Source organism: Gracilinanus agilis, chromosome 3 (genome assembly GCF_016433145.1).
Source record: "Gracilinanus agilis isolate LMUSP501 chromosome 3, AgileGrace, whole genome shotgun sequence".
Lineage (NCBI taxonomy): Eukaryota > Metazoa > Chordata > Mammalia > Didelphimorphia > Didelphidae > Gracilinanus > Gracilinanus agilis.
In genome coordinates, this window is record NC_058132.1 from 65,786,419 (window position 1) to 65,808,403 (window position 21,985).

Here is a 21,985-nt window from a genome sequence, read left to right on the forward strand (position 1 = left end):
TGGAGCTTATTGTGCCATCCATTTGCCTGCCTGGCACATAGTAGGTGCTTAATAAGTGTTGATTGACTATGGTTACCCTGTTTGAACTGGCACCTCAATGGAGATATGTACTTCCATAGCTCCAACTATTTCCACCAGGGGAATGTCTTTCAAACTTCTATCCCCAGCCCTAACTTCTATCCTGAGCTCAAGTCCTACATCTCCAACTGGTACTAGATATCTCTCCCCCCATCTCGGCACCCTACCCCGGGGTATTTCGTGTCAAATTCAATATGTCTCAAACTGCACTCATCACTTCCTCTGTCCCCCCAAACCTTCCCTTCTTCTCAACTTCCTGACTTCTACTGAGTTTTCTGTGTGTCCACATTGGTCTCTTCAGGCTATTTTTTTCCTCCTCGATGGAATTTTTGTCCTTTGTGTCTTCGGAATTCCACGCTTGAGAGGTTCCTAATGCTCCTGGGCTGACTTCCTTGTCCAATGTTGGCCCGTGGGGTTCATCCTGTCCTTAAAGAAGCCCTTCCTGATTTTCTTAGTTCTTACTGCCACATCCCCCTCACCCTGGCTTCCACTTATCCCAGAACATCTTTCCTACCACCTCCCCCAAGAGAGTATGGAAGCTCCTCCAGGGCAGGGACTGCCTTGACTTGGTCTTTGTACCCCCCAGCAGACTAGCACAGCGCCCGGCTTCTTAGTGCATGGATTGATACCATCTTCCTCCTATCATTTAATAATGATACAAGGATGCTAATGGGCATTTCGATGAAGATTTCATGTCTGCCAACCACCTTCCGGACATCATCTCCATTGATCCTAACCACAGCCCTCTTAGGGAGACACCATTATCATCGCCACTTTACAGAGGAAACTGAGGAGCAAGAGGCAAAGGGATCTGCCCAAGGTTATACACAGCCGGTGTCAGAAGTAGAATTTGAGGCAGGTCTTCTAGACTCCAAGTCTGGCATTCTAGCCACTCACTACCCTACCTGCCACCCCACCCCCCAACCCAATGTCTCTTACCCAGACTTATAAGCTTCCCAGAGGAATCCTCCAGTTGATCACCAAGTCTTTTGTAATCTGCCTAGCCTTTGTGCCCTCCTTTTGAATCTCTAAGCCATCACCCCAGTAAAGACTCTCATTACTTTTTCTTTTTTTTATTAACCCTTACCTTCTGTCTTGGAATTGACAAAAAGTATTGGTCCCAAGGCAGAAGAGCAGTAAAGGCTGGACAATTGGGGTTAAGTGACTTGCCCAAGATCACACAGCTAGGAAGAGTCTGAGGCATTTGAAGATTTGAACCCAGAACATCCTGTCTCTAGGCCTATTTCTCTATTCACTGAGCCACCTAGCTGCTCCTCATTGCCTATAGCTCTTAACTCTCCATCCCACCAGTTGAGCCCTAAGGACATAGACATATAGGGTTCATTATGGATTCAACTTGTGCAGATGAAAGCATGCAATTTTTCACTTGTTTATTTGGGTATATGTTTTGGGATTTGGGTTTTATAAGGTTATTCGCTTACAAAAATGAAAAATAAAAAATTCATAATTAAAAAAATAAAAATCCAGTAGCATTATGGATTCGATTTGATCCAATAAGGAGGAAAAGCAGGAATGCCCTCTGGGAGCAGGGATTGAGGAGTACAAAGCCCAAACTGAAAAGCATCCCTGTCCTCAAAGTTTCTTTCCATCTTTCTGTGTGTATCTCCCCAACTAAACTAGGAGCTCCTTGAGGGCAGGAATCACCTCTTTACCATTTATACCCATAGCAGGAAGTGCTTTAAAAACACACACACACACACATGTACACACACAAAAAAAACCTATACCTTCTGTCTTGGAATCAATACTAAGTATCAGTTCCAAGGCAGAAGAGAGGTAAGGGCTAGGCAATGGGGATTAAATGATTTGCCCAGGGTCACACAGCTAGGAAGTGTCTGAGGCTAAATTGGAACCAAGGTTCTCTTGACTTCAGGCCTGGCTTTCTGTCCACTGAGCCACCTACCTGCCCCCCAACAATAAATTCTTAATATGTTTCTTTTTGTTACTTAAGAACTTTGTCATCAGCAGTGTATGGGGATGCTCAAGGCCAGCTTTCCATCATTCATTCCACTGTCAATGGAGAAGCTCATTCAAACAAAGGTAATTTTTGTGTTGGGCTCAAGCTTCACTTCTCTCCTGGCTCTGGCTCTCTGGTCATCTTTCTCCACTATTCCCTAGTAGTCTTCTCCCCCTGGGAGATCCCTTGGCTCCTTCAGTTCTTTCTTCTAATTGGCCAGTTATTCCCAGAGCCACCATTTTAAGGAAGTGCTCAGGCCCGCCACATTTGTTCCATGCCTTTCCTGATTCTTCTCTTCCCTCTCCAGACTTCTTTCTCCACAATGGTCCCCATGGATACCTTCTCTTCCTATCTTTTATGTATCATCATCCCCCATTAGAATGGAAGCTTCTTGAGGGCAGGGCCCTTCTTTCTGTACTCTCAGTGCTCAGCACCAAGTCTGGCACACAGTAAGTGATTAATAAATGATTGTTGACTTGACAACAAGGTTTACCATGCCTTCACTGCCCACCTACTGTGTGGAGGAGGCCCTACAAGTACCAATAACCCTATCTGACAGGTGAATTACCATTGAGTCTCTGAGAGGCTCCATCACTTGCCCTGGGCTTGAAGGTTCTAAGAGTAGGAGCTGGAAGCTGAATCTAGTACTTTGGACTTCAGGTCCTGTGCTCTTCCCGCTATACCGCCCTACCATGTTATGTTGGGGCAGCTGGGTGGCACAGTGAATGGAGTGCTGGACCTGGCGTCAAGAAGATCCATTTTCTTGAGTCTGAATCCAGCCTCAGACACTTCCTAGTTGTGTGACCCTGGGCAAGTTACTGCTATAACTCATGCTATTTGCCTAAGTTTCCCCATCTGTAAATGTAGTATAAGAAGGAAATGGTAAACCACCTCAATATCTTTATTATATTGACCCTGGGCAAACTACTTCATCCTGTTTGCCTCAGTTTCCTCATCTGTAAAATGAGCTGGAGAAGGAAATGGCAAACCACTCCAGTATCTCTGCCAAGAAAACCCCAAATGAGGTCAGGAAGAGTCACACAGACATGACTAAATGGACAAAATAATGTAAAGTTATCTGTTTACTTTTAGTCACAATGGGTTCATCTCCCTAACAATGGCTGTTTTAGGCTAATAAATTGGCCTCTAAGATGCTGCCCACAGCATCCAGGGCAAAACCCTATGTTGGTGAAATGCTTTGAGAACAACATCTGGTCCTGTAGTCTAATGGAGAGGCTTCATGCTGGGAGTTAGCAGCCCTGAGCTCTAATCTGGGTTCTGCTATTCTCTAGCTGGAGGATCTCAGGCAATTCAAAAGTTGTGTCATCTAGGTACAAGACAGTGCATGAGAGGCAAGTTATTTTCCCTTTCTGTTCCTTAGTTTCCTCATTTATAAAATGAAGGGGAGAACTAGCTGGCACGTGGGGCAGCTGGGTGGCACGGTGGATAGTGTTGGGCTTAGAGTCAGGATGACTTGAATTTAAATCCAAACTCAGATACTTCCTAGCTGTCTGATCCTGTGCAAGTAACTTAACCTCTGTCTGCCTCAGTTTCCTAAACTATAAAATGGAGATCACAACAGTACCTACCTTCCTGGATTGTTGTGGAGATCAAATGAGATAATACTTATTAAAAAGAGTCTAGTACAAGCGCTAGGTAGCTCGGCGGATGAAGAGAGAGCCAGGCCTAGAGATGGGAGGTCCTAGGTTCAAATTTCCTAAGTTGTAGGACCCTGGGCAAGTCACTTAACCTCCATTGCCCAGGCCTTGCCATTCTTCTGCTTTGGAACTTAGTATGGATTCTAAGACAGAAGGTAAGGATTAAAAAAAAAAAAGTAGGGTCCTTAGTATATAGGGTCCATATCAAGCCCACCTCCGGACAGGGTACAGACTGAGACTTTCTGAATGGCATGACTAGCCAGTGTGAAAACTTCTTCCCACTTTGTACAAGGACCAGATGTTCTCAAAGCATTTGACCAATACAGAGTTTTGCCATGGACTTGTGGGCAGTATCTTAGATTTGAACCCAGGACCTCTCATCTCTAGGCTTAGTTCTCTATCTACTGAGCTACCTACCTGTCATCTGAAATTCCATGTTTTAAGGCCCCTCGTGGCTCTAACATTCTAGATTCTTGGGTTCCCTCAGGTTTAGTATTTGGTGTCCGAGGGCTCCTCTCAGCTCTGGTATTTCATCCTAACACCTCTCCTACTTTTAATATTCTGTGTTCCAAGACCCTCCCAAGTCTGACATTTTGTATTCCTAGCTCTCATGTTCCGTGCTCTAAGGATCCTCCCATTCTGGGAGTCAAAGATCTCTCCTGACTCTCATATTCAGTGTTCTATGATCTGCGTTCTAAGGTCCCTCGAAGCTCGGACATCCCATGTTCTAAGGTCTCTCTGACACTCTATGATCTAATGTCCTGTAGTCTAAAGCCCCTTTTGACTCTAGGATTCTGGGGAGTAACAAATGTCTTCTTTCTTACAACAAGAGGTAAGGCTACTATAGATGGGGAAAAAAAGACTAGAGGTGGATAAATGGCCTCTGAGGCCCCTTCCAGTTCTTGATCAATAGTGGTTACTAAAGAATCTAGTGAAGATACCCCTGAAATGGTTTCTCTTGTTGGCTGTGTGGAGACTGAGTCACCAAACAGAATTCTTGCTATGTTCCAGCTTCTGGGCTGAAATGGAGAGATTTCTTCCTCCCCTAAATTTCGAGGGGAATTTTCCAAGTCAAGACAACATCTGTTATTAAGAACATTTTTTAAAGTTCCCACTTTGCACCAGACAGGGGATGTACAGAGGAAGACAAGAGAGAATCTCTGCCCCAAGGGCCTCCCTGGTTAGGGAAGAAAGGTCATACCCGGAGTTAAAGACTGAAAAAGGGACATATCAGCAGAGCAAAATAATTGCTGGATCAACCAAGTGAGGAAAGAAGTAATCAGAGAGGAATAAGCTCAATCAAGGAAAGCTTCTTGGAGGAGGCAAACTGTATTTGTCCTATTTTCCCCAAAGGATCATATGTTAATAGTTGAAGAGCTATTAGAGTTAGGAGAGACCTCAAAAGAGAGAATGTCAGAGTTAGAAGAGGTCAGAGTAATGACTCCTGGGGCTGGGAGAGATCTTAAAACAGAATTTTAGGGCTGGGAGGGAGCTCAGAATTCTTGAGAACACACATATGGGGACTGAGAACAACCTAGAAACCATCTAGTCTGTCTTCATTTTATCATGGTATGTGACAGAACTTTAGAACAATGATTATGAACATTGGAAGAAATCTCAGAATGTAGAATTTATAGTGAGAGAAGGGGAACCTTAGAACACAAAATGTGAGAGCTAGATGAGCCTTAGAACAGAGAACATCAGAGCTGGAGGGAGCTTGGAACAGAGAATGTCAGAGCTGGGAGAGACCTTAGAACAGAGAATGCAGAGCTGGGAGAGACCTTAGAACAGAGAATGTCAGAGCTGGGAGAGATCTTAGAACAGAGAATGTCAGAGCTGGGAGAGACCTTAGAACAGGGAATGTCAGAGCTGGGAGAGACCTTAGAACAGAGAATGTCAGAGCTGGGAGAGACCTTAGAACAGAGAATGTCAGAGCTGGGAGGGATATTAGAGATCATCCCATTTCAACTTCCTCATTTTACCCATGAGAAAACTGAGGTTGTTGGGGGGAATGCCACGCCTATGGCCAGACAGCAGGTTAGTGATTGAGTCAGTATAAAAACAAGCCTCCCAATTCCTAGCTCAGATTGTCAAAGTCTAGGAATTCCCCTGAGAAGAGAATTCCAATTGTTCTATAATGGCAGGGGCATTGGATCTTGGTAATCAAAAAACCTGGTTTAAGTACTGGCTTTGCCACTAATCAACTTATTCAGTTTACTCATCCACAAAGTGGGCATAAAATAATCCTGCCCCTCCCTACTGAATCCAATAAGCATTTATTAAACTCCTATAATATAGAGGAAGCTCAGAGCTACAGAGGGCAGAACTCTGGACATGGAATCAGGAAGACTTGAGTTCAAATAGTGCTTAGACACTAGCTGAGCAACCCTGGGAAAGTCATTTAACTTCTTCTTGCCTCAGTTTCCTATAAAATGGGGGGTCATAATAGCACCTATTTTCCAGGGTTGTTAGGATCAAATGAGCCTTCTGCAAAATGAAAAGTGAATGAATGCTATTCACTGAGCCAGGCACTACACTAAGAAGCCAGGAGTACAAAAGACAAAAACAAGTCTGTCCCCTGCCCTCGAGGAGTTTACATTCTACTGGAGACATACGACCTGTACAAGACATATTCCAAGTAAATCCAAAATAATTCAAGGCTGGGCTTGGAAGACCTTTCTTTTTTTTCTTTCTTTTTTTTTTAACCCATACCTTCCATCTTAGACTCAATACTTTGTATTGGTTCTAAGGCAGAAAAGCAGTAAGGGCTAGGTTGTAGGGGGTTAAAGGACTTGCCCAGGGTCACACTGCTAAGAAGTGTTTGAAGCCAGATTTGAGCCCAGGACCTCCTGTCTCTGGGCCTGGCTCTCAATCCACTGAGCCACTCAGCTGCTCCCCATGAAAGACCTTAAAAGAGGTGGCCTTTGAGCTGGGCCTTGCAGGGAGCTAAGATAGCCAAGAGCTGGGAGAGAGGAGCAAGAACATTCCAGGCATGGGGGATGGATGGGCCTGTCCAAAGACAATGAGACAAGAGATGGAATAACAAAGGGGCCAGCCTGGCTAGACCATAGAGTAGATGAAGAAAAAGGGGATGAACATTTATGAAATGCCTGCTGTATACCAGATACTGTACTGAGCACTTTACATCTATTATCTCAATTAATTTTGAAAACAACCAACCCTAGAAGGTAGGGGCTATTGTAATCTCTATTTTACAGTTGGGGAAACTGAGGCAGCCAGCAATTTAAAATGACTTAACCAGGGTCCATAGAAATTAAATGTCTGAGGTAAAAAGAGTAAGTGACTCAGGTCTTAATGACTCCAGGCCCTATCCACTGTGCCACTTAGCTAGGACAATAATATGTAATCAACCTGGAAAGATAGGCTTTAGGCTTTGAATGCTAAACAGAGGAGTTTGTGTTTTACACTAAGAACAACAGGGAACTACAGAAAGTTCTTGAGCCTGGAGAGCTTGGTGAGACAGGTGTCCATCTGGAGGAAATAAGATAATCTAAGTAAAACACTTGTGGGCAGCCAGGTAGTGCAGGGGATGGAGCACTGAGCTTAGAACCAAGAAGGCTCATTTTCATGAGTTCAAATCCAGACTCAGACATTAGCTTTGTAAACCTGCAAGCCAGGTTAACTCTATTTGGACTCAGTTTACTCATCTGTAAAATGAGAGGGAGAAGGAAATGGCAAACTATTCCAGAATGTCTGACAGGGAAACCCCAAAGCAGGTCAGGAAGTCAGATATGACTGAAACAATTGAATAATAATAAAAGTAAAATGTTTTGTAACCGTAGTAAATTTATTATGGTAATTATTTTCCCAGCAATGTGAGGTCAAAAGAGGAGGTTAATATACCGAGGCAGTTCAAGCATGAGGCCAACATGGTAAAGCCAATACTTAAAGATCCTTGGATCCTCCACCACCGGTAGCTATCTCAACCTGATCTAAAATATGCGAGAGCTCCCCATTGCCTCAAAGATCAAATCCAAACTTTTCAGCTAAAAGTCCTGCTTTCTGCAAGAAGCCTCTCTCATCTTCCTCAGTCTCAGTCCCTTCCCTTTTAGACTAGCTCCATTTATCTTGTCTATGGCTTGTCTGTACATAGCTGTTTACATGTCTCCCCATTAGACTGTATGTTCCCCGATGAGAGACTATTTTTTTTCTTTTCTCTGTATCTCCATTGCTACTATGGTACCTGGCACATAGTAGGAGTTGAAATGCTTGTTGACTTGGCTTTTCAGCCTGGCCACAAGCTAGTCCACCTAAGCATTCCCTTGATCCTCGACGCCCAAACAACATTTGGGTCAGACTGATCTCCTTCAGGACTCACCACACAAATTGGGGCTCCTTCCTGCCCCCATAGCTTATTGGTCCTTCAAGGCTCAGCTCCAAACACTTCTCCTCCAGAAAGCCCTCTCTGATTCTGTGTGACCCTGGCCAAGTGACTTAACCCTGTATGCCACAGTTTCCTCATCTGAAAAATGAGCTAGAGAAAGAAATGGCAAACCACTCCAGTATTTCTGTCAAGAAAACCTTAAAATGACATATGCATTGTTGGTGGAATTGTGAACTGATCCAACCATTCCAGAGGACAATTTGAAACTATGCCCAAAGGACTATAAAACTGATCCTGGAAACACCACTGCTGGGTCTGTATCTCAAAGAAATAAAAAGGGGAAAATGCGCAAAAATATTTATAGTAGCTCTTTATGTGGTGGCAAAGAATTGGAAATAGAGAGGATGTCCATCAATTGGGAAATGGCAAAGAATTGGAAATAGAGAGGATGTCCATCAATTGGGAACAAATTATGGTATATGTTGGTGATGGAATACTACTGTGTGGTAAGAAACAATGAGCAAGATGATTTCAGAAAAAGATAGAAAGATCTACATGAACTGATACAGAATGAAATAAACAGAACCAGGAGAACATTGTACACAGTAACAGCAATATTGTATGATGATCAGCTGTGAAAGATTTAGCTACTCTCAGCAAGATCCAGGACAATACTGAAGGACAAAGAAGGCTATCCACGTCCAGAAGAAGACTTGTTGGAGTTGGATGCAGATCAGAGCATACCACCTTTCACATTAGTTTATTTATGGTTTTATTTGGAGATTTTGGTTTCATACGAGTATTCTCTTACAACAATGACCAATATGGAAGTAGAAAGAAAGAAAGAAAGAAAGAAAGAAAGAAAGAAAGAAAGAAAGAAAGAAAGAAAGAAACCCCTAAATGGGGTCAGGAAAAGTCAGACACAGTCAACTGCCCATGGGCAAGGACTCTGTCTTCTTCTTCTGTCTCTTTGTACCCCCATCCACCTATGATTGGGCTGGGCAAAGTAGGGGCTTAATAAGTCCTCAGCAATTCTCTATCTCTCCTATCCTTAGCCTGGCATCACAGGATATGGATCAAAGAACTCAGTCAGTATTAATCTCAGTTTGAGTCAGGTAAAATGCGACAAGTTAATCCAGTAGGTGTGTGTGTGTGTGTGTGTGTGTGTGTGTGTGTGTGTGTGTGTGTGTGAAGAACCCAACCCCAAATCCACTGCATTCCAAAGGCAAAATTTGCATATTAGCCTACTAAATTAGGGGTATTTGGGTAGCTGGGACTGGACTCAGTGATTTTAGATAGGTGTTCTTTTTCTTAAGTTTTAATGCCTGTGGGGCTGAATCCTGTGACCTGCTCCTCCCATCCAATTTGGGCACAGGGTTCCCAGAGGGCACTCCTCAACTCTCCATTGGAACAGGAACGCTTGGCTTGGACAAGTTGGGAAAGGCAGAACAGGGTTTTGTCTCCCCTATCAGACTGGGGGATACCCAAAGTCTTACACCCTAGGTATCATCAGCTCCTTACTTCCTCATCTTCACTCACCTCCCCCTTATTCAATCAGCTACCAAGTCCTGTTATTACTACCTTTGGTTTCCTTGCTGTTGTTCAGACTTTTCATGACCCCATTTTGGTGCTTTCTTGGCAAAGATACTGGAATGGTTCACCATTTCCTTCTCCAGCTCATTTTACAGATAAGGAAACTAAGGCAAACAGATTAAGTGATTTGCCAAGGGTAACACAGTTAGATATGTCTGAGGCCACATTTGAACCCAGGACCTCCCAACTCCAGGTGTGGCTCTCAATCCACTGTGATACATCGCTGCCCCTACTCTGTGTATTGTCAACACCTAGAATTCTCTCCCTCCCCATCTTCTCCTGTGCTTACATGGCTTCCTTCAAGTCTCAGCTAAAGCCCCATCTTCTGCAGGATGCTAGTGTCTTCCATCTTGGGATCATCTCCAATTGATCCTGCATGGATCTGATTTGTGCAGAGTTGTTTACATGCATGCTGCCTCTCTCATTAGACTGTGAGCTCCTTGAGGCGTTGGCCCAGGTTTTTGCCTTTTTTTTTTTTTTTTTTTTTTGTATCCTCAATGCTTTGCATGTAGCAGACACTTGATAAATTTTAGTTGCCTGACTATGTAGGTAACTGAGAGCCTGGATCTGCTTCCTTTCCAGAACGGTGCCTGGGCTGTGTCGCCTGCCTCTACCTTAACTGCCAGCAGAGAACTGCAGACTGGGAAAGGCTATTCTGGACCAACCTCTCTGAAATGCACCCAAGCAGTGATCATGCAGCCTTCCCTTGAAGACCTCTAGTGAGAGGGGCCCTGCTCCTTCCTGTGGCAGAAAGTGGGGATTCAAAGTTTGCATTCTATTGTGGGCACATATGGGGGGTGGCAGAGGACAACATGCACACATTAACCAATCTATCTATCAACAGGCATTTATAAAGGTCCTACTATGTGCCAAGAACTGGGCTGGAGACATAAGGACGAAAGAGAAATAATCCATGCCCTCGGCAAGATAAGTATATTCAAAGTAGATAATGAATAAATATAAAACATCCACCCATTGCTTCTACATCTGCCCTTTGGGGCCAAACAAAACAAGTCACATCTCTCTTCTATTTCACGGTCCTTCAGATATTCGAAGAGAGCTATTATGGGAACCTTCTGTTCTCCAGGCTAAATACCCTTAGTGCTTTCAGGTTCAGGCTCATCTTGCCTAAACCCGAGACCCACTGCCATCTTGGCTACCTGTCCCTGGACCTGCCCCAGCTTACCCACATGGCCACTCACAATCAAATACAATACTCCAGCTGGATAGCTCAGTGGACAGAGCACTGGGTCTGGAATCAGGAAGCTGGGTTTAAATCTAGTCCTAGATACTACCTAGCTGTATGACCCTGGGTAAGTCACTTAACCTCTGTTTGTCTTGGTTTCCTCAATTCCAAAAAAGAGATAATAATAGCGCTGTACCTCCCAGGGTTGTTGTGAAGATCAAATGCGATAATATTTGTAAAGTGCTTAGCACTATATAAATACAAGCCATTATTATTTTTGTTGTTATTAGGTTTGGTCTGTCTAGGGCAGGGCACAGTAGAACAGCTTATTTGTCTCTGGAAGTGATGGCTCATGAAATAGAGTCCAAGATCCCATAAACTTGTTTTGGTTGCCATACCACAGCTGTAGATTTATATGGAGCTCGTGGTTCACTGAAACCCCCAGATCTTTTTCATACACACTTCTACCTAGACACATTTCCTCCATCTTGAACTCGAGAAGTTGATGATTTTGAGTGTGAAACTTTATATATATTTATTCCTATTAAATTTTGTCTTTTGAGATTTGGTCCAAGGTCAAGAACTTTTAGGGTTCCGTCTCTTTCATTCAGTCCGTTATCCAACCCGCCCAGCTACGGATCACCTGCTGATTTAATGAGCAGGGCACCTAAGTCTTTATAACCCACATGATTGGTTAAAGGGTTAAGCAGTAAACATAGGGCCAAACACAGATCCCAAAGACTTCCATTTAGAGACTTTCTTCTCAAATGACCCTAAATTACTGGTAACCAGACCTCCCTTTGGTTCTGATCATTCCAATATTTAGTTCCATGTCCTGTGAAATTTCATAAATTTGACCCTAAAATGCAGTATCCTTGCCCAATAAGGTGGGGGCTCTGAGAGGCTGACAGATCATGAGGGATGGGCTATGCATGTGGGGCCAGGAGGTGCCAAGAGTCCACTAGGAAGGAACCAGGAAGACCTCCCAGGGAGTTGGATTTAAACTGGCAACAGCAGAGATGGTGATCAGACAAAAGAAGGCGTTGCCTCACCATGAAAATATGGCCAATGAGGTAAAAGCATTTGGATGGGACCCTCTTATTCAGAGGCACAGAGCTGGGAAAGACCACCTCCTAAGAGGCAGAATGATCAGGAGCTGGCATTAGGGACTGGGGCGGGGCAGGACTGACCTTGAGGAGGGTTTGGTCTTTCTCTTTGCCTAAATTTCCTAGAGATTCCTAGATGTATAGTGCTGGCCCTTCCCTATTTTTCCCTCTATTCCCATCTCAATCTCAGAGCCTCAGTCTGGGAGCCATCTCAGTCAAAGGAGTCTTTGGACCCTGCTTTCAGGCTGGGGTCCAGGGAAGGTCTGAAAGCCCCTTTTCCATCCTTTCACTGAACCCTGGCACCTATCCCAGAAGCCAAAGTTCTCAGAGATTACAGCCAACTTGAAATTCCCAACTTTTTTTTCTCTGAAGCAACTAGCCCTTTAAACTTGGGCTCATTAGATGTTAAAACTGAAAAGACCCTTGGAACATAGGTTAAAGCTGGAAGGGACCTTAGAACATAGGAATGTCTGAGCTAGGAAGGTCCTTAAAACACAGAATGTCAGAGCTTGAAGAGACCTTAAAATCCAGGATGTCAGATCTGGGAAAGACCTTAGAATACTGGCTGTCAGAGCTGGGAGGGCCCTGAGAACAATGAATATTAGAGCTGGAAGGGACCTTAGAAGAGAGAGTATCAGACCTGGGAGGACCCTTAGAACAATAACAACAACAAAAAAAATCTCTTAGAACAGAGAATACCAGATCTGGAAGGGACCCCAGGGCACGGAAAGTCAGAGAAAGGAAGAGACTTTAGGACACAGAATGTTACGGATGATAAGGACCATAGAAAATAGGTCAGAGCTGAAAGGCACCTTAGGATATAGAATGTTAGAACTGGAAAGGCCCTTAAACCCTAGAATGTCAGAGCTGGAAGAGAACTCTAAACTCAGAATATTAAAATCAACTAATCTATATTCAAAATAAAAATAAAAAATAAAATAAAATAATCTCATTGCTTCATTTTACAGAGAAGGAAACTAAGACTCAAAGACTGGCTGGAGGTCACCCAATGACAGAGCAGAGAATAGATCCCAGCTTCCTGTGGCCAGTCCACTGCACCCAACATCTTGCTGACATCATGGTCCACTGGGCTTAAGTCCTTTGCTGGCACTCTCACTTCCTCAATTAATTCTCACTCTCCTTTTGCATGTGGAAGCTCTCCCCAGCCTCTCAGCTCCTGGGAAAAAGCCTTAAGAATCCAGACACTAAATTATCCCCATTTCCCAGACCCATACAAACATGGGGAGGTTGCTGAGTTGCTGAGCCATAACTGCTGCCTGTTTCCAGTATGGGGTGGGGATGAACAGGGAGCAGGATGGGGAAGCTGGATGCCTTCCCAGGTGCCCCTGAGCCAGGCTCTTCACTGGGCAACTTCCTTATTTGGTTTGACATGCTGTGACTTGCCATGAGGTCAGACACCCCCATATTCCAATGTAAGAACAAGGACCCAACAGACTGGGCTTTTTGCTCATTTGACACTTTCGTATTATCTAGCAATCCTTTCCCTCTCCAAAAGAGTGAAAAGTTGACCTTTTTAAACCCTAAGTGAACATCTCTCCCCAGCCTGCTCTTGGCCTCTGCTACCAGGGGCCCCCTGCCAGTGGGCTCCATTTGGAGCTCAGGAAAGGAGAGCTTATTTTGATACTGGCCTAAGTTAGAAAGAAGAGAGTAAATCTGCTACTGTCTACCCTCTATCTCCTTCCTGCCCACTATGGCCCCCACAAAAAGTTATGTGATCACCCTCAGGCAAATTAGAAATGAATGTTGGATTATCTGTGATTCTGGACTATCTGGGCCATTGTTCCTCCTCCGCTAGGATGGATCATGAATTGACTGGGTGGAATGGCAGGTTTTTGGTTTCTGGTTTTTGACCTCATAGGCATTAGGGAATCTGGGAAGAATGGGGGAGCAATGAGAGCTTGGAAGGGAAGTCTGGGAGGACATAATTGAGACTTAAGAGCACCAAATCACTCCTAGGTCAACTGGTCCCATGGTTGTCTTAGATCTTCTAGAGGGGAAAAACACCAGGAAAACAAACTTGAGGAGATAGAATAGGGGTTGGGAGCAAGGCCAGGTTGGAGTCTCTTGGCTCATCTTTGGTCCAGATCCAGAGAGGGCTATCTTTTGGGATTCTTTTTGAATTTTTTAAAGTCCCAACAGGAAGGCACTTGGAGGTTCACTATGTGTCCTGCTGGTTCCAGTGACCACCACTTTTTTTTTTAAACCCTAATATCTTTTATATATCCTTCTATATTAATTTTATTTGTTACAGGGCTAGGCAATGGGGGTCAAGTGACTTGCCCAGGGTCACACAGCTAGGAATTGTCCGAGGCCAGAGATTTGAACCTAGGACCTCCCATCTCTAGGCCTGGCTCTCAATCCACTGAACCATCCAGCTGCCCTCTGACCACCACTTTTTAACAGCTGGATATGTCTATTGTCTGGCCCGTATAACTAGACAATCTATTTATCCCGTTATCTTTCTCTATGTCTCTTTCTCACACACACACACACACACACACACACACACACACACACACACACACATACACGTACGCAACAGAGCTACTGGACATGCCTAATTGGTGGTTGTCTTTTTTCATGGTATAGGATTCCTTGGGCCTCACCACCATATTCTGAAGGCTCTAGGGGTCATTATGTCTAAGCTAGATTTGTATTTTATTTTCTAAAATGGGTTTTGCTCTTTTTTTTGGTTTATTTTATTTAAAAAACCAACTAACCATAAACTCAGAATAAAAAGCAGGGCAAAGGGGGGCTATCATGATACCCTTGCTCCCCAAATTTCAGCTTATGACATCAGTTAAACAGACCACTTGAAAATCCTTCAGAAACGCTGAGAGACAGCTCATGCTGTCTATCCTCAGCTGTCTGACCTTGGGTTGAGGGGGCTGGGCACTCAAGGCCTGAAAACCTGCCTCGTCCAGTTCTCCCCAGCTTGGGCCTTCCGAAGCTTCTTCCCCTGATGCTATTTTGCTGGGACAGCTCTCTGGAGTGCGGGAGTGAGAGCCATCTTTAGGGCAAGCCCATGAGATGGCCAAGTTTGGGGTTCTCGCTCCCTTAGCCCACATCCTCATCCCTGAGCCTTCATCCTTAGAGCTCATCCTCCATCCCTACCATGGAGCCCTCCTTTCTAGCACTTAGTGTATGTCCCCCTACCAACAAGTCCTTATTCCTGGCCATTACCTGATGTCTCGAGCACCGAACCTCCTATCTCAGGTTCTCACCCCACCCCCAACCCCATCACCAGCATTTTGTATGAAATCTTGACTATTTGGCTCAACGGACTTTCATGGAGCCAAAAGAGTTTACAGGAAATCATTACTTTTACTGGAAAAGCTCTTAGCTGCTACATCCCACTCCTGTCTAGCCCGTGGGCACACGGGCTCGAAATGACCTTTACTTCAGACTTTGACTTATACAAATGAAGACTGGGGACCCCTTCAGGTACTGGGGTTCCCTAGAGAGAAGATTAGGGGGGAGAGCCCTAGTCTGAACTAGCCAAACCTGGCCCCCCATCTTAGTGGGATAGTCATCTTGTCCAACTTCTCTTCTTCACCAAAGCCTCCCTCTTGATCTCCCCTAAGACCCCATACCTGGTTGGGCCCCTCTCCCCAAGAGCGTCCAAGGACTCCGGCCACAAGGAGAGGCTAAGAAGGCCTGGGTTCCCCGCCCCCCCAATGCTCTCTGAGATGGCTCACCCCCCTCCGCTCTTCTTTCTTCAGACCTCTCCCCTCCCTGTTACCCTGCCCCTGCCCCACCCCCAACTCACCCTGTTAGAAAACCTCATTGTCCAGTTGGCACTTCAGTTGGCACTACAGGGAGGTGACGGTGAAAGTGTCCTCAGGGTGGGGCTCCCCCATAGGCCCCAGGAAGCCGCTCTTCGGGGCACCCCCCAGGCCCGGGTGGCCCTGCGGCACAAAGCCGGGGTACCTGTATGTGTCCTGCAACTGCAGCATGGAGTCCCTCGGCACAGGTGACAGGGTCAAGTCACTTAGGAGCGGGCAGCCATAGCCCCCTCGGGGGGGACCGGGTGGCCGCACCATCTCCAGGGGCTCCTTGTCCCCTTTGGGCGTGGCTGGGGGGCTGGTGAGGTGCGGGGCATTGAGGCACGAGGCCTCCGTCCTGCCCAGGAAGTCAGCCAGCAGCCCCGACCCGGCCTTGCCCTCGTAGGGTGGGCTGCGGGCCGCGGAGCCCGGCGGGTACCAATAGCTGGCACCTTTGCAGCTGGGCGAGTCGTAGTGGGTCTGGCCAAGGGGCAGGTCCCGGCAGCTCAGGTGGGGGGCATGGCCAAGGCCGGTGCCCTGAAGGCCATGTTTAAGTGGCTCGCAGGCTGGCAGCTTGGCCGGCCGCAGGTCCTCTTTGAAGGCCAGTGTTGGCGAGCAGTTGGGGGAATAGGCCTTCTGGAGGCCCGAATCAAACACTGTCTGTGGGCCCGGCGTGCCCAGGGGGTGGGCGAGGCCGGGGAAATGTTTGCTGTCCAAGTCCGGGGGAGGGCCCAGGCTGGGCGAGTCGCAATGGAACCCCTGCCCGAAGGTGCCGTCCGAAGGTGTGGACGGATTCATCGAGTAGGGCCCAATGTAGTCACACTGATCCCTCTCCCCCACCCCGAAGGCCCGCGACTGCGAGGGCAGAGGCGACATGCTACTGTCCCCGCTATAGTAGTCCAAGCCCAGGTCGGGGCTGTCCTGGAACAGGGGGTTGACCGGCTGCGGCTTGGGGATGAACTTGGCCTTGGCCCCGCCCCCCCGCTCCTTCTTCCCCGAGCAGGCCCCACCCCCCCGGGCCCCCCGGGGCTGCCTGGGTCCCGTGCTGCGCTTGGAGGGATAGGCAGAGGAGGCCGTGGCTGGGGACGAGGACGAGGAAGAGGAGAAACCCAAGTGGGAGGCCTCGAACAAGTCCACCTTCTTCCGCCGGCCCCGGCCGGGCTTGGAGCTGCTCTGGAAAAGGACAGTCTGGTTCCAGTTGTAGCCGGGGGCGGACGACGCCTCGTTCCAGTCCATCATCAGCTTCTCCAGGCTCGACAGGCTGGACTGGCCTTCGCTGGAGGAGGCCTCGCTGTTGGCCCGCCGGTAGCCGCCCGTAGGCTGGTTGAACTGGGTGCTGTCGGAGGACGACTCAGAGAAGGTCTCGGACACGGCCGTCTGCTGCTTGGCCTTCTGCGGGGTGTAGTTGGAGATGTCCAGGATCACGTTGGGCTCGTTGATGTGGCAGTCGAAGCCGGGGTTGTAGAGCTGGCTGAAGGCCTCCGAGGTCCAATCCAGGCCTCCGTAGCCCTGCCGGAAAGGCCACTGAGATGCCCCCGCGAACTGCCGACAATTCTCGGGGGAGGGCTGGAAGGAGGGGGCGGCGGGGGCGGCGGTGCTCTTGGGCACCATGTACCCCCCGGGCGAGACGGTGCTGGCGCGGCTGTCGCAGCGGAGTGGCGTGGGGGCCGAGCCGGAGAAAGGAGCCGCCTCGCTGCTGTTAAAGAAGGAGGCTTTGCCCATGGGCAGGCAGGGGCCCGCTGTGGGCTGGGCATAGCCAGCACTGTGGGCGCTACTGGGTGAGGCTGGGAGGCTGCTGCCGCTGCCGTAGGCAAAGCTGCAGTCCTTGCTATTGGCACAGTCTTGCCCCGAAAAGGGCTTCCCCGGCGGGAATACGCCCTGGCCCGCTGCATAACTGCTATACTGGGGGTAGGTGCCCGCTGGTGGGTGGGCCGTGGGCGAGCGAGCCACGGCCGAGGGCGGTGCCAACTTTGGAAAGGCCTCGGTGGCCCGACAGTCCGATGCGGCCGGGGTCACCCCGTAGCCTGCCGCCCTCCCTGGAGGGAAAGCCTGGCGGGCGGGAAGGACCGGCTGGAAGGATGGTTCTGTCCCGGTCCCGGCCCCACCGACTGCTGGGTTGGCCTTGGCCCCCCGGTTAGGGAAGGCGGCCAGGCCCCGGCCCTGAGCGGGCAGGGTGCTGGTGGGGGGCCCCGTATAGGTGCCCGATGACTTGCGTGACTCGGGCCGAGAAGCGGAAAGGGCAAAGTCCAGCAGATCCGAGGAGTCATCCGAGTCCAGCAGGGAACGGAAATAGCCCGTGAAGAGGCTGTGGCGCTCCTGGCTGAGCTCCGCCTGGGCCGAGGGCGTCCCCGTCCCGTAGTACCCGCCCCGGCCAGAGGCACCGCTCTCTAGGCCGGATGATGGAAAGGCCCGGGCCTCGGCCCCCTGGTAGCTACAGTTTCGCCCAGCCTGGCTCCCGGGGTGTCCGTGGTGGGGAGCCCAGGCGTTGCCCTTCTCCCCAGTCCACTCTGCGCCCCCGTCCCCAAAGTTCTGACCCCCGGGGGTCTGTTCTGGGAACAGCGTCCCGTTCTTCCGCGCTCGCCTTTTCCTCTTGGGCTTCCCTCCCGCATCCACTTCTACCCGGCCCCTCTTGCGGGGGTGACCCAGCTCGGGATGGCCCATGCCCCCTACCCCCGGGGCTGCCACCACCTTCTTTTTCTTCCCAATGCCCTCGAAGAAATCGCTGAAGGAGCAGCGGGCAGCCTTGGCGGCGTGGCCGCCACCCCGCCCGCCAAAGCCCCCCGCCTTCCCGCCCCGCCGGCGGAAGCCCTGGACACGGTGTAAGAAGTGGGAGATGCTCTGGGTGTCGGGAGCCTGGTGCACGGACTCGGGCTCGCTGGGGGTCCAGCAGCGGGGTGGGGAGCAGCGGCCCGCACACTGGCTCTGGCGGTTCAAGAAGGCCAGCTTGGCCAGCACGTCCGAGTAGTCGGCCTTGCTGTCGTTGGCGTCGGCCGCGTAGGAGGGCTGCGGGGAGGCCAGCTTCTGCTTCCGCCGCCGCCGCTTCTTCACCTCGGGGGTGGGCTCCTTGGGCTTCCCGGGGCCCAGCAGCAGGTTCTTAGGGGGACGGCCCCTCTTGCGCTTCAGAATGATGGGCATCTCGCCGGGCGGGAACACCACCACCACGTTGCGCCCGTTGTTCTTCATCTTCAGGAGAGGGGTGGGCTCGGCCGACACCCGGACCCCCAGCTCCTTGCCCTCCACGTTCAGGCTGCTACTCAGGGAGGACACTTTGTACGTGGTCTTGTTCCGGCGCCCCAGAGACACGGGGATCTTGGCCATCTTCACCACCATCCGCCGAACGCCCCGGCACTTGCCCTTTCGGGTGGGCACGAGGGGTCGAGGGGCCCCAGTGTCCGGCTCTGGGGTAGGGACTGGGACAACGTCTGGTGGGGGTGGCACGGGTTCTGCCAAGGCAGCCGCCAGGCCCACAGGCATGGGCAGGGGCAGCAGGCGCCCTTCAGGGCAGGCATCCGCCTTCCTGCCCCGGCCCGCCTTGCGGCGGCGGCACAAAATCTTTGGCTTATCAGTCCGCCGCAGGGCGTACTTGGGGTGGCCCTCGGTCCCCAGCGGCCCTCGGGGAGGGCACAGGTCCAGCCGCAGGGGCTCGGGCAGCGGACAGCTGGCCATGGGCGGCTGTGACTCTAGGTGGTGGCTGGGGGCCTCGAGCAGCTTAGGCAGGGGGTCGAGGCTCTGGGGGTCCAGCAGCTGGGTCTCGAGGGCATCTGGCAACGTCTCCAGGGCCTGGAGGGCCAGGCCCGGCAAGCCCAGTGGGTCGGCCAGTGGCTGGAGCGGCGGCAGCTCCAGCGTTTCCCCGAGCGGCTCCAGCACCTGGGGATCCAGGAAGCGGGGCTGCTGGTCCAGGAGCTGGGGCTCGGGTTCGGGGGACGGCGGCTCCAGGGCCTGGGCCTCGAGGAGCTGAGCCTCGGGGCAGGCGAGGGAGGCCAGCTCGCTGAGGATGTCGGCGTCGGCCAGCTCAGAGTAGTCGGGAGCGTCAGGCTCGGGTTCCTGGGGGAGGCCGGTAGCGGCTCCGGGGCTCGTTCCCTGGCCCGGCTCGGGGCTCCCCCTCTGCTCGGGCTCTGCCTCATAGAGGGCTCGCCCGGGTCTCTCGGCCTTGCCATGGGGGGTATTCCGCTCCTCGGGACTTCGGATGCTGTTGGCCAGGCTGGGTGAGGAGAAGAAACTATATTGAAGATCCCCGGGGGGAGGAGCTGGGGGCCGGCTCAGCCGCAGGCCCCCGCAGTCCAGGTGGACCCCGCTGTGCTGCAGGTCCTGGGACAGTCGCGTCAGGTCCTTCATGATGTCGATAAGCTGCACCACTGGGTGCAGGTTCACCCGCCCGTTGCCCCAGCGGCGCTTGGAGCCCCCCCCGCCGGGCACAGGGCAGCGGGCGTGAGGGAAAGGCCGGGGGGGCACCGGGGGGCGGGGGGGCAGCAGGTCGTCCCCCTTGGAGAGGAGCGGTGGGCGCCGAGGACCGGGGTCCCCTCGGGGCGGTGGATGGGGATCCTCGGGGAAGGTTCGGGAGAAGGCCTTGTTGGGCGGGCAGGCAGGGGACCGAGCAGGGAGCAGGGGCCGGGGGCTGGGGGAGCCGCCGGGGTAGTACTTGGGCTCCCGGAGGTAGTCGGGTGAGCTGCACACGGCACTGGAGGTCACCACCAGGCCCTGGGGCTTCACACGCATCCTGAAGTTGTCCTCCGAGGGCCACCGGGCGGGGCCGGGACTGACATGGGGGTCAGGAAAGCCGAGACACAGACCTGCGAGAGATGGGGTGAGGGCGGGGGAGTGACGGGGGGAAGGGGTCACCGTGGGCACATCCGGGGCGAGTCCTCCCGTCCCTGGGCCTCAACATCCAACCCAGGACCCTAGACCTCGGCACCCTATCGGCCCCCCATCTTCAGCCCCCCAACCCGGCTACTTCGTTCATAGGCTCAGAACTGGAAGGAGCCTTTAGAGATAGGTCAGCAAGTCCAAATCCCCCATTTAGCAGATGAGGAGACTGAGTTCAGAGCTTCAGAGACTGGCCCAGGGTCACCGAGCTAGTAAATGTCTGAGGTGGGATTCGAACCCAGATTTTCCCGACTCCGGGTCCAGCAAGTACTCTCTCTCCTATGAAGTGCCCCATCCCTGGTACTTAATCCTCCCCAGTCTAGAATCTGGCTTCTCCAGATCACCCTAAGACCCTGGAGGAAGAGCAGAGAAGTTGGAGTTCACAGCACCGCCCCCTCCTCCCAATCCTTCCCCCAGGTACCTCCCCAGGTACCTCCCCAGGTACCCCAAACCCCAGGCCTTGGGCGCTCAGCCCCACACCGAGCCCCGAGAGCCAGCGGCTGGGCCTTCTAGGGCTGGGGATCCACTACCTGCCCCTCCCTTGCTCAGGTCTGGGCAGTGTCCCTGGAGAAGAAAAAAACTCACCCTCTGTGCTGCTGGGGCTCTGACAATGGAATTTTCTGTTAGAGAGAAAAGAAAGAAAGAAAAACACCCTGAGTTCCCCGGTGGCGCCCCCACCCCCACCGATCATCGGAGGCTCCTCCAGTCCCCACCCCCCCTTCATGTTCCATGTTTCCCATCTCCCCCTCCCCCCCAGATATCCAACTGACCTGAAAGAGCGATTATGCCCTGGAGTGAAGAGATTCGAGAGAGAGTGATGGATTCTCTGTGTGTGAGTTGTGTGTCTTGCCACCACCTCAGAGGGGAAGCTCCTGGCGAGGGCCCCAGGCCAGGGGGAATGGCCAGCACCTAGCAGAGCAGGAGACCTCAGCATCGGAGGCGCTCAAAGGACCTTTTCATCCCCCCCTCCCCCCAGGGGAAGCAGGTATTTAAGGGCACCTTCTTATTCCAGGCAGGACTCACCTCTCGGGGCTAATGAGGGATGGAGGGGGCCAGGGGACGTGGATCCTGCAAACCCACCACACTCCAAGCACTTCCCTTTGTTTGTGTCTCAGACCTCCCTCCCTGGCCCTCCCCACCGCAATATCCCCCTCCTAGGGAGGCTGCTGCCAAATCGGAGAATCAGGCAGGAGCTTTTCTGCCCTGACTTAGAGATGTCATCCCTCTTTCTAGCCCCATCTCTAGCTAACAAAAGGCCCAGACCTAGATAATGGAGAGGAAGGAGGTGAAGGAGGCCAGGATGAGAGCTGGCCGGTGGGAGAATGGCTGGGGGTGGGGGTAGGAGGGTGGCACTTGGCCCACGCTATGGATGTGCTCAGTCGGAGGGAATTCC

At 50.9% G+C, this 21,985-nt stretch overlaps 1 protein-coding gene across 1 annotated transcript in view; it reads right to left on the reverse strand.

The window, feature by feature from the left end:
* Window positions 1-21,580, reverse strand: part of AHDC1 (AT-hook DNA binding motif containing 1) — a 28,170-nt gene extending 6,590 nt beyond the window's left edge. The window contains exons 1-3 of the mRNA XM_044667930.1: window positions 21,363-21,580; window positions 21,178-21,212; window positions 15,735-20,519 (exon numbers count right to left, since the gene is read on the reverse strand). Of these exons, the coding sequence (XP_044523865.1) occupies window positions 15,778-20,519; window positions 21,178-21,212; window positions 21,363-21,526 (4,941 nt within the window). The 5' untranslated portion in view covers window positions 21,527-21,580 and the 3' untranslated portion in view covers window positions 15,735-15,777. The remainder of the gene's footprint in view (window positions 1-15,734; window positions 20,520-21,177; window positions 21,213-21,362) is intronic.
* Window positions 21,581-21,985: the final 405 nt, after the last annotated feature.